This window comes from Drosophila teissieri, chromosome 3R (genome assembly GCF_016746235.2).
Source record: "Drosophila teissieri strain GT53w chromosome 3R, Prin_Dtei_1.1, whole genome shotgun sequence".
NCBI classification, from domain to species: domain Eukaryota; kingdom Metazoa; phylum Arthropoda; class Insecta; order Diptera; family Drosophilidae; genus Drosophila; species Drosophila teissieri.
In genome coordinates, this window is record NC_053032.1 from 29421399 (window position 1) to 29439645 (window position 18247).

General features: G+C 44.6%; 2 protein-coding genes across 4 annotated transcripts in view; one reads left to right on the top strand and one right to left on the bottom strand.

Annotated features, from left to right (window-relative positions):
• Nucleotides 1-18247, top strand: part of LOC122621232 (tyrosine-protein phosphatase 99A) — a 234771-nt gene that overhangs the window by 162681 nt on the left and 53843 nt on the right. For both annotated transcript variants that reach the window (XM_043799034.1, XM_043799032.1), the window contains 6 exons: nt 2651-2820; nt 5054-5180; nt 5589-5712; nt 10273-10454; nt 12750-12937; nt 17027-17141. In XM_043799034.1, coding sequence (XP_043654969.1) covers nt 2651-2820; nt 5054-5180; nt 5589-5712; nt 10273-10454; nt 12750-12937; nt 17027-17141 — 906 coding nt within the window. The remainder of the gene's footprint in view (nt 1-2650; nt 2821-5053; nt 5181-5588; nt 5713-10272; nt 10455-12749; nt 12938-17026; nt 17142-18247) is intronic.
• LOC122621233 (uncharacterized protein C2orf42 homolog) overlaps nt 1-18247 on the bottom strand; it is a 174188-nt gene that overhangs the window by 97296 nt on the left and 58645 nt on the right. The window lies entirely within an intron of this gene.

The following is an 18247-nucleotide window of genomic DNA, read 5'->3' on the forward strand; positions in this document are numbered from 1 at the left end:
CGGGGTTTTGTACAGTGTATAGACAGTTTGGTTATTTAAAAACACCCTTCCCTGCATAGTAACTCCTTGAATGTTTCTAGTTCTCCCTTTTTAATTTCCCAACTTGGCTAAAAAATAAAAATCCCAAATCAATTATATAGCAGTGCATTAATCTGTGGGAGGGGCTGAAAATATTTCCGCCGAAGCTGTGAGCAGCGAGGCATGAATTCAATATTTTCATCTTTCATGCGCTCCGGCGGGTTTTCCACTAGGATTTCAAAGGCACAGACCCTTCGCCATGGCAGCCTGAGCCTGTGAGTCCCAGAAGCAGAAATCCTGCTGAACTGTCTGCTTGTCCCTTGATTAGAATCAACATAAATAAAATTAATTGTTGCCGGTCGAGTCGTCCCTGGCATCGTCGGGGGTTGCATTCAATTTGATTATTAGCCCAATCCAATCCGAAAACGAACCGGAAACCGAAGGGTGGTCACCATTCTGGTCGGGCTACTTATTTCGATTTTGTCGTTGGCTAATTTTCCTGTGGTTCAAAGCGAATCCCTTGAGCGCTCGCCTGAATGGCACAAAATAATTATAATTTATTTACAGCGCCCGTCTGTCTGTCCGTCTGTCTGATGGTCCGACTGCCTGGCTGTAAGTTTGAATGTCGCTCTGTTTGCTGCTTAATTGCCAACTTCTAGTACGAAAACGCTTTTGGGGCAGTCGTCAAAAAAGCCACCGTCATAAATTGTGTGCAATTGTTTCCTGAACTCGGGGCCATTGCATCAGGAAATTAAACAGCGATTCGCCCTCTGTTTCTGACCGTCCAACTCATCTGCATTCGCCGGGCGAAATATGCAAAAATGCCCCCAATGCCACAAGGACACTGCGAGAAATGGGAGGGCAGAGGATTTACGACTCTATTTCATGGTCACAATGATTGTGTAGGTTCTCAAGTGTTTTCAAGGCTTAAGGATTTAGTTTATATTTATATGTATGCCCTATTCCTTGGCTTTTCTCTCACTGTACCAATTCCTAGTCCTCGTGCTTCACTGTCGCAGTGCAAAATCATAAATTACACACAAACTCACCAAAACAGCGAATGTCGTCCTCCGTATTATGCAAAATTTCTGCGACAGCGTTCCACACTGAAATTTAATTTCAAGAGCGAGAGAGAGAGAACTCAAAAGACAATGAATCGATAATTTATAAATGCTCCGATGATCGTGGCTTAGTGAACAAAAGCAGCAGCACTCATTTCGCAATGCCCGTAATGACCAAAGGGAGAAAGGGTCCAGAAATGAATAAAACCGAGCTGCGAAAACCGAGAGCCGAAAACCCATTTGCTGAATGAAGCTGCAGAGCAGCAAGTGGTGGTGCAACAACCTCCACCAACGTCCACCTCTACCCCGAATCCACTCGAAATGCAGTCGTTGTGGCAACCAGTTGAGTTGCAACTGCAACTGCCTCTGCCAATGCCCTTGCTAAATGGTGGGTTTTTGGCTTTGGCGTTGGCGTTGGCATTGGGTATTCGCATTGGTATTGGTATTGGGCAGTGGATTCGTATCGAATCGAATCGAATCGTTTTGGTTTTCAGCATGATTTCTCAATTGATTGCAAGTGGCATCGGAGTTTTTGGAGCCCAAGCTCGATTGTGGAGTCGGATCTGGGGCCATGTCATCCCTAATGCTTATTACCAACACTCGGACGCTTGGCAATTTATGCAGATGCAACTGGAGATGCAGATGCGGTGCAGATTCGGCTGCCAAAGCCGCTTATGCTGGATGCTCCTTGGCCAACTGGCCAACTGCCCATCGGTCAGTCGATTTGTTGTTTCTATAATTTTAATTGGAGCTCCTGCCTCCGCTCGGTCCGAGGAGAGCCAGGCATTTTTGGCAATTTCCAAAACAAATATTGCTCGAAAGGATCTGCTCCGGCATGCATGAAGTGGTGCCTTCGTACTCAGGTGACCGGCTGGGCCACCTACCAAATAGTTTAGAGCATTAAATTGCTTTCAGCACTGGCAACTGACACACACACAGTGCATGGGGGACTTTAGATATATGTACATACATCCGAATATATGTACTTTTGGGAGGGGGGTGGGTGTTGCATGGAGCACAAACTGTGAGCAGTGCTCCGTAAAAATGTTATGTAATTAAAATGCCTTGCAGATATTTTGCCCAAACATTTTGCGGCTGCTTTTCGCTTTTGTGTGCCAAAATATTCCTTTCCAAATAACTTGAGCTCCCCTTTTATGAGCAGCCGGCGCTCGCAGCCCCAACTTTCTCAATGGAATGCCCCAAATTCTGGCAAGCTTTCGCCACTTTTCCTTCATCTTGGTGCATGCAGCTCGTACATGAGCTCGAAAAAAGTGCAGTCTCTGTGCCATGTATACTTTTATTACCCAATTAAATCAGCATTCATTTTACTGGAATATAGGGAATTTCAATCATGTTTAGGAATGTAACTTAAGCTGGAGTTTAAGTATTAATAACCGATGCACATAATTTCACTCAAATTAAACATGCACTGAGTATTACAACAGTTTAAAAGCTTTCACAAGTATGCCTCCCATTGCAGACCATGTAAAGCTCCAAAATGTCGCCCTTTTTTGTCGTTCATACCGCTACACTACCACGTTAACACTTGATGCTTTATTTATTTCTTGCAGACGTCACAAATCTGGACTACGTAAAGGTGAATGCCGAGGCGGGCAAGAACGTGACCATTCCGTGTCCGGGGGTCAACGAGCACTCGCTGGTGGACACGCTCGTGTGGAAGACGGCGTCGACGACAATCGCGCAGTTTGCCAACCGGATACCCCTGCTCCACAGTCCGCGGGTGAGTAAAAGGGATATAATATGCTGAGGAAAGTTCTATAACTACACGTGAAAAAAATACAGCAAACTGGAATTTAAGAGCAGAGAAAAAGAAGAATCTAGACCCATGGAAGGTCACAAATAAGATGTGTAGTTCATCTGCATACCTAAAGCGCCTATCAGAATCGAATTTATTCATTAAAGCGGCAAGATGCATTCCCCCTCCTGCAATTTTCGCCCAGAAATGACCCTCCAGTGTCATATCAGAATTCATTTCAACACTTAGGAGCAGCAGAGGAGCAGGGCTGCTCCTTGGAAAGGGCGAACATCCCTGATATATATGGGGCCCTTCGTTCTGGGTGCAAAAACGAAGCTGTTAAAATAATTGATGGCCGGTTGCCGGGCGGCTGTTTGAACTTTGCCATCCGCCGTCGACAACGGCGATGAGTACAAGAAAGTGCAGCGAAAGTCCCGCCAACTAAGTGGCCATCAATGGTGGCAAGATCGGGTGGTATGGGCGGAGGGGGAGATCGGGGTCACCCAAGTGCAGTGCAGCCGGCGCGGCTAATATATTTTAAATGTTTGATAGTTGCGCTAAAACAAAAGCGACATGGCTGCGAAAAAAAAAGTGTTCAAATGCCTGCCAGATGGCAGAAAAAGGAGGGCCAGAAGTGATTGCAATGGCCTTAAACGCACTCGGGGGGCCATTGAGGCGGCGCAAACAGAATGATGAAGTTGCCCCTTCGTTGGGAGCAAGATGATGGAGAATCCTGAGATGTGTGCACTGAGAGAAAGAGTTGAGTGGGAAAATGGATGTACAAACGAGGCTTACTAAATATCTTATATCTCTAGTATTAAGCACAGATCAAAGAGCACTTCATTAATAGAAAGTGTTATTTATCTTAGCTGGTTAAGGCTTTGCTATCTTGTTTTTCCCAGTGCACTGGGAAGCTCCTCCCCGAGCTGCAGGAGGGGGCCAGCCAGCTATGTGTTAAATGGCGGACTGGGACACTTGAGCTGCAGCCAGCCAAAGTTGGTCCCAATCCGGCTTCGGCGCCCGGCGCTCGGTTCGCATTTCTTGGGCGGAAGTTTGCTGCAAGTGCGGCGGCTGCTTCTTGGCCGGGCTATTATGTGTATTAAAAGTTTTTCACCTTGGCACAGTGGCTGCTTCATTTTATTACAGCTGACACATGACCCCTTCACACACACAGACGCTGTAGTAGGACCCTGTTGAGCTATTAACTTTTGTTTTATGGCCGAGACTAGAAATGATTCATGTTTGCCCAAGCCAAGCGGACTAAGGAGATCCACTTGGCCAAAGGACGAGGGATTTGCCTCTACAAGACTTACTTGTGTTTTTTCCCCTTTTCATTTTTTGTGCTCTCTGGATTTGCTTTGGTCATGTGGGGCCAAGAGGGCGATGAATGTAATTAGAGTTTACTGTGGAGTACGAGTAGCTGATGGGATATTAAAAATTCCACATGGTAAATTCTGGCAAGCATTTTATTCGGCGCTCGTCTAATAATGCCAGTCGACCCCACAATTTACCAGAATGCAATCGACCGAAACGCACATATACTTGTGGAGCCTAAGGCTGTAATTTGAGGCCAAGGATGCGGCAAAAGATACAAAAGTAAACAACAGGGTCAGGCATTCGAAGATAAGCCAGTTGCACTCTGGCTGCAATAACCAAGCGAAAGATAGATTGCTGGCAGTGTGGATGAAATAATTTAGTTTTGCCATTCGAAACGAACATAAATTCGCCCGAAATATATGTGCGCCGAGTATCGCAGTAATCTGTGATGGAAATCCTTATTAAATTTGCCTCAATTCTCTGAGTAGGGCAGGTATGCATGTATGTGTGCATCTGTGTATGGAAATTATTTTCGGCTTCATGCAATTTCCAAATTTTCTGCAAATCAGAACATAAAAACAAACAAATCTTGAATGAATTTACTGCCAAAGCAACTGGCTTCATGCTCAACTTGGGCAAGACACATAGTTCAATTATGGGCAAGAGTCTGCATTTGTGGCCAAAACAAATTTGCCGACGAAACAGGAAAAACTTTTAGGCTGGGTCGATGACAGAGTTCCCAAATTTTGTTTTCCTTTCCCATGTGTATGTACATACTTGTATGTATGTGTAGGACTGGCTGGCATTTAAAAGTTTTCCCTACCCAAAGTGGAAACTCATGTCGTTGTTGTCAGGCCTTAAATATCTAGATTTCTAATTAAGTTCCCTCATCTCGTTGCAGATTCAACTTCTTTCGGACAACTTCGGCCTGCAGTTTTCCCCTTCATTAGCGAGTGATACCTCGGAGTACATATGCCTGGTGAACGATCGGCATATACCGGAAGCTATAGTCGACTTGCTGGTCCAGGGTGAGTATTGCCTTTCATAAGATCCCATAACCACATAACCCAATTAATCCAGCAAAATTCTTGCTGTCAGCAACCTCTATTCTGTCACCTACTTAAGAAAGTAACTGCATAGATTTTCAATTTGCATTGTAAAGATTCCATTTTCGTTTCATTGGTTTCATTTAAAAAATCCCACTCTGCGTTCATTTACGCTGCTTTCTTAATGAAACGCTTAACCACTTTAATGATTTTTCCGGTTTACTTGGCCAACATCCGCTGGCCCCAGATTCCATTACCGATATGTCTTCGATGCCCTTCATTCCAGCATCGATGCCACACTCCTGTTTTCATTGTTGGCGCCCTCGCCTTGACATGATTTCCATTTGCATTCCACTGATAGCCGGCACTTTTCTCCTCTCTTCCCTGCAGATGTGCCCGATCCGCCGGAGCGACCATTGTTGATAAGTTTCACATCACGCTCGGTGAATTTATCCTGGGCGCACTCGCAGCATCCGCGGAATGCGCCCGTCACGCATTTTATTATCGAAACGCGGTAAGTGTTGCCACGCCGAAGAATGAAGCGCCACCAGAGGTGCCAACTGTAGCCAAGTTCGGAATAAAACTATAAACTTAAGGGGCATTCTTTAAAAAGCAATAGTACTTGCAAGAAATAACTATAAAATACGTATGCAAAACTTTGTTTTATGATGAACAGTATGAGACGGTTTGAAATGGAGCCCTTAAGCGCCCAACTGACCAGCACTTTCTCACCAGAATGGCTTGTTTTAGCTGATGAAGTGCCAGTGGGCGGAGTGCACTTGGGCGGACAGGCAGGTGGGGGTGGTGGTGGTGGTGTTAGGGGTGGTGAAGAGCTGTCTGTGGCGATGATGGACGCGCGGCCATGATTGACACATGCAAAGGCGCTTTGCCAAAGGATGCGAACTGCGGCTGACCCCATTGCGCTAATGAATTAGCAGCGAGCAAAGCGGAGCGCTGGATGCACACACTATCCGCCATAATGCGCCCATCAGCGTCACTCGGATGCTGAGCAGCTTGCCACGCCCACTGCCACGCCCCCGCCTTTGACTTGAGCCACCCAACTGATTTACGCGAGCCGATGCAATTAAATTTATGCACTAAAGCTACGGCTGCGGTTGAAATATTAACGTTGAACATGGCATTCATTGCATGGAATATATAAGTTTATATAATACTTTACAACATTTTAAGATAGCCACTGAAATCAATTACTGGGCTGCATAAAAGTGTGCAAGAACATTTTTTAATGACACAGGCTACCAGTATGTAGCTTAGTAAATACTTTGCTTTTGATTATAAGTATATTTTATAAATATAAAACGCCCCGGTGCGTAAATTCCGCCCATTGGTCCGGCGCTACTTTAATTAATATGTAAAAGCATGACGACATGCATGGCATGCATGACTACGGGAATACGCACTTCACTTGTGCTCCATTTAAATAGAAAAGAAAGCACAGGCGCGCGTATAAAGCCATCTGTGCATCGATGAGCATGTGTGTGTGTGTGTGTGCGAAGGGGGTTCCCCCGTTTAAGTCGAGCCCGCACACCCATACACATACACGGCAACACACACACTCACACTCGCCTGCCATTGTGCGGTACTGGCTATTTTCCGAATAACTTGAACTCAATGCGGGGCATGAAATAAAAAGCGAGCGCCGCCAACCCGGTACAAAGGCCAAGCGAAAATGTGGGCAAAAAATACCAAAAAGCGAAACTTTTTCAATAAATTTCCATCAACTGCAGTAGCGACGGGGCAGAGGGGCGTTGGGGTTGGGGGCGTGTCCTCGACAAGACACTGGCTTTCCCGGCGCAATCGATGACAGCCAACTGGAAAGCAGAGCCTGCGGTGCATTTATGCAAAATAAGAAATAACTGCACCCACACAAACACTGAAGGAAATGTGAACACGCGCCGCCGCCTGCCAAGTGTACCACACTGGGAGAAATAGTTGGAGCTGAGAAAAGTTTCTTAAGCATAAATACTAATATAACCAGTCCAAAGAGTCACTGAAAATTCTAAACAGATAAAACGGTTTACTCCAAGAGAGAATGTATAAAAAGTGAAGCTAGTAATATTAAGATAATTATATTAAGTGAACCATTTCGCTCAGTGCATGCACAGCTTACACGCAGCATAGCATACTTTTTTGGGCAGCGCGTTCCCAAAATGAAGCTGCCCTGCCCGCTGCCATCTCCTTCTGATTCTCCGGCGAGGTGAAGCTGCAGACTGCATTTTATGTAAATTCGCATCGACATGGGAGTGAGTCGAGTCGAGTCGAGTTCTTGATGCTGTCGAGGAGCCCCTTATCGACCCCCGTTCCCTTTATTTCACAACGCCTCTTATTTACATTTTCGCTTGATTCGGTTTATTTGCGCATATGCAAAGGGGGGCTTGGGTTGGTTGGCAAGTTGGTGGTTCGATATGCACATGAGCTCCCATCGAAATTGAAAGACGCCAACATCAACGAGATGATGATTATAAGGATGATGATGATGGGGACATCCTTACGCTGGATTTGCCGCCTTGCTCGTATGCAATTGAAATGGGCCGAGGATCGGGATCAGGACGAGTATGAGTTGTCTTGTCAAGCGTTAAGTCTATCCATAAATTGCTGCCCCTCAACTGTTGCACGAGTTGCACAGCCAGCAGGCAGGATAATGTCATCAGTCTGCGTATGTGTGCTTACACATACTGCATTGATGTTTTGTATCTCGCATATTTCAATGGCATAACTTTCGGTCAACCGAAAACTGGGCCAAACTCTGCGGCATTCCACTTACCACTTTCCACGCTCCACAACCCCACTGAACTGACATGTTTATCAACTGCTGCGGATACTGTTTTCCGTTTACCATTCACCCGATGACACCAAAAGCCCAAATAGTGGCGAAAAAAAAGATGCTGTCTATATAATTATGCGATATACGCTCGCGATTCGGATGCAGATACTTCTTATTGGACATGAAATCTCACTCAGCTGCGTTTTCCGTCACACGATTTTGCATCGTGTTTATGCAGTTTCTTTTTGCCGCAGATACGCGAATAAAATTAATTAAATCTTACGCTTGTAAAAACATTTACATTGCAAATTATTTTTTGTTTACTTTTACATCATGTAAAATGCGTTTAAAGATATAATGAACTGGGAAATGTAAACGAAAACACTTATAATTGCAAAAAGAGAAAATCAACATTGCTTAAAGTGCTTTAGATAGTGTGTGAGTATGCACTTTGCATATTTCATGGTTTAAAACTTGAAGAATTAAAATGTTTATTGCAATAAGAAATACATTTCACTGTTCTGCTGTTTCTGCCAAAAATGTGGCTATAAATTGTGCCTTTTTTGACCAAGTTCCTGACTTATCAGCCGAGTGCCCGGACCAATATTTGTCCATTATCTTTAAGGACTCGTGCCGCAAGTAAATCGTCCTGTTTCAACAACTCGTGCATGAACTTTGGCCCATAGCCGTCGGTCATGTAGAAGCGATACCCATGGACGGCAAACACAAACCCAACCAGATGCATAAATAACTCATATTTATTTGCTTAATGTGGAAAAAACGTAAGCAAACATTTTTAAAGCAGCTTACCAGTGGGAAGAAAAACATCAGTGCAATAACAGCAAAAACCATCCAATACATGTCCGTGGAAAGGCCGCAAATTTATTTGCCATTGTGGTTACTTTGCCGGAGAATCTCTCCCTCGATTTCTTCCTTTTATGTGCTTCTTTTTTTTGTGTTTTGTTTTCATTTTTGACCGGGGCTTCAGGACCAGGTCCCCAGCATTTTTCATATGTTTTTCATTCAGGCCAGATGATGGCGGGGCATCGCCTGCCATGCTTCATAAAGTCGCCAAACAATTTTTTGCCGAATGCAACGTGTCCGCAGGCCCAGTGTCCCCCTATGCTCCGATGTGCCGATGTCCCCGATACCGGAATATATATATATGTTAAATGTGCACTATATATACTCACTAAATGCCCACTGCCAGCGCAAACAGATGTGCTCCACTCAACGCGGAAGCTGCTCGCACGCATTTATTAATTTTAATCATTTTTCTGACACAATTTTCGATGGCCGCACTTTTTTTCGGGTGGTGCGCGTGCTCCCCTTTATTGGTTGTCGCCATTCATGAAAGGTTGAACATTTTTCATCGGCTCATATTTAAACAATTTTTAATCACACCATGAAAGCCGCACCGAATCGGTGAGCCCCATTAAAAGCAAACTTTAGACGGGGTCCCAACAAAATGTATGCCTATGTATGCCAGCAGCCAGCAGCACCCCTCGAAGTGGAGAATGTGCCAAAAAATATGCTAAAATTATGTGAGTTTAAACCAAAATTTACTACACTTTGAAATGTGCCATGAAAAATGTTCATTGTGCGAGCGGCTGCGAGTAATTTATATGCGCGGCAACAACAATATCGCCGGAATACAAAATACAAATATTCCTTCATTTTTTGGACCGTACTCGGGTGTATTTTGTATTTTGTATTTTGTACGGCAGAAAGGCGCATAAATATTTTAGTGCCTATGCGCGGGCACACATTTCACGTTTGGGGATCCCAAAAGGACCCAAACCGCCCGCAAGTGTCATGCAAATCCGCATCCGTTTTATATAAATTTTCATAATGCATTTTATGCCCATGGTTTATGTACGAGTATATTGGAATCATCTCATTTTCCTGCCAGATTGGCGACGTAAAATATAGATTTCCCAGTTTATTTATATGGACGTGTGCTTGTGCGGCGGCAATTGAGCTGGTAATTGCAATATAAATGCACAATAATGAAATGATTCGTTCAAATAATTTGGCTGAATCAAAATGTTTTGTTTGGCCGCAACCCGTTTGCTCCATTAATTGTTTATTGAATTTCCCTCTGAATGACTCATCATCAAGCATTCACTACACATTAATGAGGTCAATAAGCCGGCGGAACTAGCAAATAACTCGCGTAATTTTAAGCACATGATTGCCATATGAGGCACTTAAAATTTAAACCAAAGTGAGGGGCAGAAATGAAATATTATTTTCGAGTTCCTAACTGACTTGATGCTTGCTTTTCAGCGAGGGCGAGGATGGCATCTGGGAGCAGCTGGCCAGGATCTACACGAAGACAAATGCGACGTCATATCAGGTGACCGGGCTGACGCCCTTCACCGTCTACAGCTTTCGTCTGCTGGCGGTCAACAAGCTGGGAATCAGTCCGCCGTCCAAGGAGTCCTACTACATAGTCACGTTGCGTGAGGGTAAGTCCTTTTTGCGCCCCGGATCCTTGGGTCCTTTGTGCTTACACACTTTATTGACGCCAGGATCATAAACTATTCGCGTAGGCGGTGCGGTGCCACATAACATAACGTAACGCATGGCTGTAGCACGGATCAAAATTACGCGACACATGACATAACAATTTTTACAATCGCATTAATTTTTCATTTCAATTCCAACGACTTGGCCTGACTTTTAAGTGCCGCCAATGAAAAGTTGTCACAGGCGCGCCCACCTTTCCTGCCTTTCCCTACAATGCCCCACTCCTTCACTTTCCCAGTTTTTCCCACAACTGCCAGCAATTACTGCCTCATAAAGCCGGAGTCTCCTCACGTTGTATACGTTTAATTATTTTTCCGCTGACGGTAGGCCATCGAAGGACCTGCCAGGCCCGGCCAGGTGTGTCGTCATTTTACGGAGCACCCCTGCTTCCTGCCCCACCTGGAGGCATACAGCCCCTCGCATCTTCCTGCGTTAAATGACATTAACTGCGGCCGCCTGTAACCCAAAGAAAGCTACACTTGCGGCCGTAGAAATAGTTACATGCTCCTAAAAAGGAAAAAGTTTTAACAGTGTCAGTGCAACTTTAGCATGGAGTGTAGTGGCTTAGGATTTTTCTTCCAGATAGTTCATTTTTTTTTACCTCAATTGTCTTCACGTGTGACTATGAAACTAGAAACACTCAAATTCCAGTGGCAGCTTTCGTTTCATTAACATGCGATGACAAAGCCTACAACTTCACCTCCTGAAAGTTGGGGCAACCATAGTGGAACTATAGGTTCTGCTGGATGCACTAATTTCGGGCCGCATGCCTCCGGGCTCTGTGGCATTTGGCCGACATTTCACCTGCTGGTGTGGCTGCCACAGACAATGATTAATCGTGCGCCGCTGCGTGTTTCACATGTAGCATACAGCACCCCCACATATGCATAAATGGACTCCAAAAAGTCACAAAACTTTCCGTAGGCTTTAAGAGCGCGAGACACATTAATCAAAGGCAAAGTAGCAGTAGCAGCGGCAACAGCGACAAGCTATTAGCAACACATTTGTCTTATGAACATTGGAAATGACTTTGCCACTACACTGGGAATATAATAGCTAAGGTACTTGAACTATCCAACATAATTGTATTCAAGATATTAAAGTTATAGAACCCCTAACGGAAGTAACATATTTGCTTTTATTTCATTTCCTCATTTTGATTATTTTTTTTCAATTCGTTGCATAGATGGCTTAGTTTTTTTTTGGATTCTCCCACTGTAAGCCGTTTGGGTGCGAAATTCCATTTATGCCGCACGCACAATGGAATGCGACCCAAGCTGCCGAAGCTGCAACACATGCGGTTACAAATTAGTCAATAGTGTGTTGCTGTGTCCTCGTCTTCTGAGCTCATTAAGGTCCTTTTGCTCCCCCTGCAGCGCTGTGCGTATGTGTGTGTATGTGTGCGTGTCCTGCGGTCGCCGGCCAAGTTGCCAATTTGTATAAATTAGGCCTGCCGCATGCATAAATTAACCAACGGCACTTTTCATCCAAGAATCCGGATGCTGGCCAAATCGCAAATCTAAGCAGCGGAAAAGCGACAAGTTTTCAATTTGCTGAGCAAACTTTGGATGCGGCATCAATGTCAAGCCAAAAGACACAAAATATCTTTTAATTTATTTATAAATTCATTGAGCTATGCGAAGAATTTCGCCTTCCTGGCAAAATGCCAGTTCATCCTAAGCCGGGCGCACCTGACGCACTTAAAAAAAGGCAGGCAAAGAAGAAATAATTCAAATGATAAAAACAGTTAATATAGTGAAGAAAGTACTAGTAAAAAGCATCCCCAAGAAAATGTAATTTGAAAGAGTTACAGAAGTTGATTTTCCGTCAAGTTTAAAGTACTCATTTTTGTCCGTGTATCTGCGGGACACACGCATCATTTAACCTGCAAGTAATTCCCGTAGACAAGGCCAAAAGGGAGATGTCTGCGAATGGGAAAGCCGTCCAAAAACGTAGACGCAGAGGCCCGAAACCCACTCCCACTCTCACTTACACTCCAAAGCCCAAAAAAACAGGCCGTGGCACTTGCAACTTATGTTGCGTGACAGTGACAACTTGACAATGCCACAGACAACGTTCCGCTTTACATGACAGGTCAGAGTTTTCGGTTGAAACTTTTGCGCGGCGTTTTTAATTTCGAATTTTTGAGCACTCCGCCGAGCTCAACTTTTCCAGCCAGCCAAAGTTTCTGGCCTATCCTGGGCTCATTCTTTAACCGACTTAATCTCTTGCAGCTCCCACGGGCAAGCCCATCCCGACGACGGCCCACAACACGTCCTCCACCTCCGTGTACATCTCGTGGAAGGCTCCGCCGCCGGATACCATACTGGGCGAGTTCCTTGGCTACCGCATCACATATCGACCACGCGATCGGGACCCCAACGACACCAAGGAAATCTATATACGCGACAACACCGTGGAGGTGAGTTATCGCTGCACTCGCAGTCGCACTCGTATTTAGTTGTACGGGCCAAAGATAATTGAATTTCACGTTTTCTGACACCTCGCCATATTGCAAATGCAGGCGATATAGGAAAGTGCAGTGAGAAAAATGTACTTCAATTATAGTCAAGCATTCAAGGATTACAACATTATTACGTATATTTTTAAGCATGCAGAAATCCCATTTAGTTTGTGTTTAAGTGCCTTTGGAATATCACTTACGCTTTGTATGCGAACGTATTTGTTTACAGTGCACTGCATAGAGGGGCACCATTTCGTGTTCCACCTGCAGCGTCATTCAATTTCGCTTTGGTTTCGTTTCGTGTCTGTCCGCTTTGCCACGTGCATATCGTTTTCTTTGCCACAAGAACTGCAGGGTTTTCATTCCCACCACGGAATGCCTGGGTTTCGGCTTAAAGTTGGCCTAAAATGTGTGGCGCTTGGAGCCCGTTACTCGGCGGCTTAAAGTCACATCAGCGGCATATTAAAAAGTAATTTACACCTGGCAAAAGGTAAAACATTTCCCACACACCACGACACTGCGAGCGGGGTTACAAGTGTTTTTCGTTTGCCCACCTGTCAAGGTGTTACCATATCTCGTTCGGGGACCCCGCTATCAGTGGCAATTTGTTAGCGATTAGTTCTCAGCTGGGGCCAGTAGTCTCTGTCTCCTCCTGTCTACGCCAAGAACCCCAAACAGTGGGTGTGTCTGCCCAGCTCCACGGGTCTCCTTTGTGGGCGCATAGTTGGGCACGCAAGTTGGCTAATGAACTAGGCAATTGGGGAAAATGTCGGGAAAATCGGGGGGCGATCCTAGAACAAATAGCTTGGGAATACCTTTCAATAAAGGGAAAGTTTGGCCGCAGGCACAGCAAACGCTTTATTTCACTTTGATAAATTATACAGTAGCTATCTGTCAATTTGCCAAGATCTTGGCTTTAAATAAGGATACGCTTGAAACCATTATTATAAAAATGTTTATTGGTTATAAGTAAAATGCTAACCTGCTTTTGGAGCTTCCTAAACTCGAGTGCTAAGTGTTCTTGCCAAAAATGGACACCACCTCAGCTATTTCTTGCCTTTCTTTTAGATGCTCTAAATTTTAACGATTTCGACGGCCATCACCTGGCGTTGGATGGACTTTATTCCACCCCGGGGTACAATCCGAATCGCTGGCCATTTCGGGCTCTCTTTCAGCGAAGCATTAAAGTCGAGCACTGGGAATGCATTTTCGAACTTGCAGCTGCATTCCGGATGGATTTGCCAGCTGCGAGGCTATTGGCTTAAATATGCAGAAATTATTAGCGATAATGCTCACGTACGACACTCGGCGCGGCGGACTTTCCAAAAAAAAAGAAATAGAAGAAACATACACGGCGGGATGGAGAATAGAGGTGGGCTCCAAAATAGGGGGGACGGGGAGGGGCGCTTGATTGCCACAAGCGTGGCACGCTTTTGTGCTCGAGTGCATATTTTGTCCTTATCTGGACGCAGCTACCCGTCTCACTCTGCCTGTCCTCCATTTTTCTCTCTTTTGCATGTCGCTGGCATGTTGAAATATTATCCTTGCAGGCAGAAACGTGCGACTTTAGTTGGACTTCTTTTTTCGCAGGAGTACAGAACACGCAGAAAATAGTCTAGTGCCAAATTCGGAGAAGACTTTGATGCAATCAAAAATATTAGCATAAAACATAAGCATTGAAGCTTTTTCAAATCAGATAAAATCTTCAACATATAATTTCTCTAGCGCATAGCTCCACATTTTTTTCCAAGTGTATGTGTTTTTTGTGCTCAAGTCACTTTGGCGGACTTCAGGACATGGCTTTCTGTTATTCCCATATCGCAGCATCAGCATTCAGGATCCTGCGGCTTCTACCGACCTGCCACGCCCCTATCTCGCCACCGCCTCCCATGGCCGGCGGCATTCACATTGAGCTGTCACGTGTGAGGTGGAAAGCGAGGGGGGCGGTGGATTTTGCAGCGCTCGCCCGCAGGGCTAAATTTGCCAATTTTCTAATTAAAATTTCTGCGCCGTAAAGCATAAATTTCGCAACTTTCACGCAGATAAAAGCCGGCAAGTCGAGTCACCCGAAACCTCAAAGGAAGTTGCTCCGCACAAAAAGCAACGAAAAATATAAAAAATATAACAAAAATGGAGGCGAAAAAGCGTAGTCCGACACTGATATTGTTGATGAACAAGAAGAAAAAAATACTGCGAAGATAAAAGAGCAAATTCAGTTGGGCCAAATTGTGCAGTTTTTGTTAGAGGCATTGGGATTGTGTTTGACGGGCGAAATTTCCATCTGTTTGCAATTCCAAATGTTTGCCTTCTACCGACCACCTAGATGCGCACTGTGTTTCCAGTTGCCACTAATTAACGCAGAAGGGCGAGCATATTTAGATGCTTATCCCCCCGCTGCTTCACACTTTGCCAACTTATGCAATATGGCAGGAAGTTGGCAACTTTATCAATTACATTATATCAATTACGTGGCCCGCCCTCGGGCGGTTCCAACTTTCAGCTGACCATAAAAATAAAAGCAGTTGTAAATTTTCGGCCTCATTTACTGGCGACTAAATAAAATGGCATTATATGACCGCCCACCATACACAAACACTAAATCCAAGCGCTCAGTTTTATGTGCGCAGTTCTTAACACAGTGGCGGTTAAAGTAATAGTGCCATTCTCTATAGAACTATTTGGTAATGAAAGGCGAAGCCCGCCAAAACGAGGAGTTTAAAGAAATAAACTTTTTAGAGACAAATTAAACACATTGCTTATCGTCTAAGCTACAAAACTATGATCTTGACCGCAGCTGTGGCAGGATGCCGAAATGCTGGATAAGATATCACGCTTTTGGCGGAAATAACTGCGACTGTGGCTGGCGCCGTCTGAAAAGCCGAAAGCAGCCACTTAAGCTGTTGGCATGGCAGTCAATCCGCTGCTAAGCACAAGCCTAGAGTTCGCACAGTCGAAAACCCGTTGGTTTTGCGGCGGCACCGCAGACGGGCTCAGAAACACAGATACACACACACACACATGCACACCAGCAGGCAAATTCGGGCAAGCAGCGCTCTAATGTATGCTACATAATTTGCCCAAGGCAGCTGACCATTTGCGAGCACATACATCCCCATACACATGTGGTGCTTTAGGCAATAGTGAGCCACTCTAAGTCTGCGGCTTGTTTTATGGTTTGGCACTGCTTTTGACCTTTGGTTAAAACCCTAATCAGCAGCTCGCGAAATTCACATACAAAGCCACCGGAACGGACTCACTTATGGCAAGTCCTTGCCGTACACGCACAAAAATGTGCGAGGATATGAGGACATTGAAAATATATTCAAAAAGTTGCCCTTGGTCTTGGTAATCAAGTCCAGAAATGTCATAAATATTTATTTGATTTGAATGGTTGTACTTCCTTTAAATGAATCAGCAGATATCTGAACGAAGTTCTTTCTCCTTCATTTTTCGAATCTGTCTTTTCTTCGCGCCGTGTACGGATGTATGTGGAGTGGCAATTAAGGCAAAGACTACTGCTCGTTGCCCAAGCAACTCAATTTCCTTTTGCACCGCCATCGCAGCACTGCAAATCAATTTTAAGTGCTGCAATTTTCATATTTGCCAACGGCAACGCACAAAAGTATGCAACGCGCAATTTCCGCTCCAAGCATGCACAATGCTGATGGGCGAACGGAGGGGGAGGCGGGGGCTGGGCGGTGCAGTGGGTGGTGTTGCCACTGCTGCTGCTGCTGCTGTGGAGGAGCACTTGCTGCAAGTGCCCCACTTTATTTTGTTAAGCGCCTTCGACGGCCAACAAACGAAAATTCCTTTGGTGTGTGTGCAGCGAAAAAAATAATAACACCAAAAATGGTTCTTAATTGGGAATTTTTTCATACAGATCATAACTCAAACATTTCAAGTAACGGCATGGAAAGAATTAATAAATCAATGAAAAGAATTCCTTTACTCTTTTAGTTACGCATGTTATATCTAAAGTGATTATTTTGTTGAGTTCCAACACAAACGACTAGTAATTTAAATGAAAAATTTCTCATTCTCTTGCAGAGCCATGAAATACAGAACCTCCAGACGTACACGCAGTACAAGGTGACGGTGCAGGTGTTCAATCCCGAGGGTCTGGGACCGGAGACCACCATTCTGGTGATGACCGACGAAGGAGGTGAGTGGCGGGCAGTGCCCTTTTGCGGGACAGAGAATGCAATGCAAATTCCCCAGATCTCCAACATTATCAATGATGCATGCCGCACAGTGCCCTCGCTGGGGGAATTTGGGCTGTCAGGCATGCGAACGATGGCCACAAGTCAATAAGTCGATCGACCCAACTATTTTTCACATATCTCGGAGCCGCAAAATTCCAAATATTACGGCTTATTGACATGCCAGACAAGTGACCAATCCGACCCCGAAAATGCCAGAAAAATGGGAAATGGGAACTTATATGGTGTGTATATCGCATATCAAATGCAGTACAGGATGCAGATGCAGCAGCTTCAGAAATAAATTCGCCTTTGTGTGCACTTTTAGTTTTTCTGCTCCCAGCAACATTTCCATGGTTTCATGGATGCGAGTGGAAGGCAAAGCAAAGTGAAGGCAAAGCAACGCAAAGCAAAGCAGCAACTTTGAGATTCGCTCAACCACAAAATGCCTCCGCCATGCAATGAAGCAAACAAATAAAAGTTTAACTCCGTCCAGAGGCTAAGGAAAATATGTTGCAATTTTTCATATTCTTCTCACCCTTTTTTGTCCGGATGGAGAAAAAGCGTTCAGCTTCTTGCCCGGCAACTCGAAATCCGCTGCAGACCGCAGTTCGGTGTGCGAACTGTATTGAAATGGTAGAACACTCGGCCAAACAAATAGAAATACAAAATAAATATTGCTTACTTAAACTTTCGCCATATGCTGCTCAGTCAGCAACAAAAACTGCCCAGGCATGTCCTTTCTACTTTCTACTTCGCTTCTTTCCCCTTTTTCATACCCCCTACTTGTGAGGTGTTTTTGGGTATGCCGCATTGATAAGCCAATGAAATCTATAGGAAACTACTAAAGGTTTAGTTTGAATAAATGAAACTTGCTTTCTTGAGTAACTGAAATATTAAATACAGGATATGCAAGATATTATTATTATTGCCAGAAAAAACCAGTGGATAGATACAATCTTTTAATGCCAAAAAAATACAAAACAAATTAGAAATAACCATCTCCGTTCGCGGATAAAAACAGAAAAAGAAAGGTATCCAATGGTTGCAATATCCTGCGAGTCCCGTT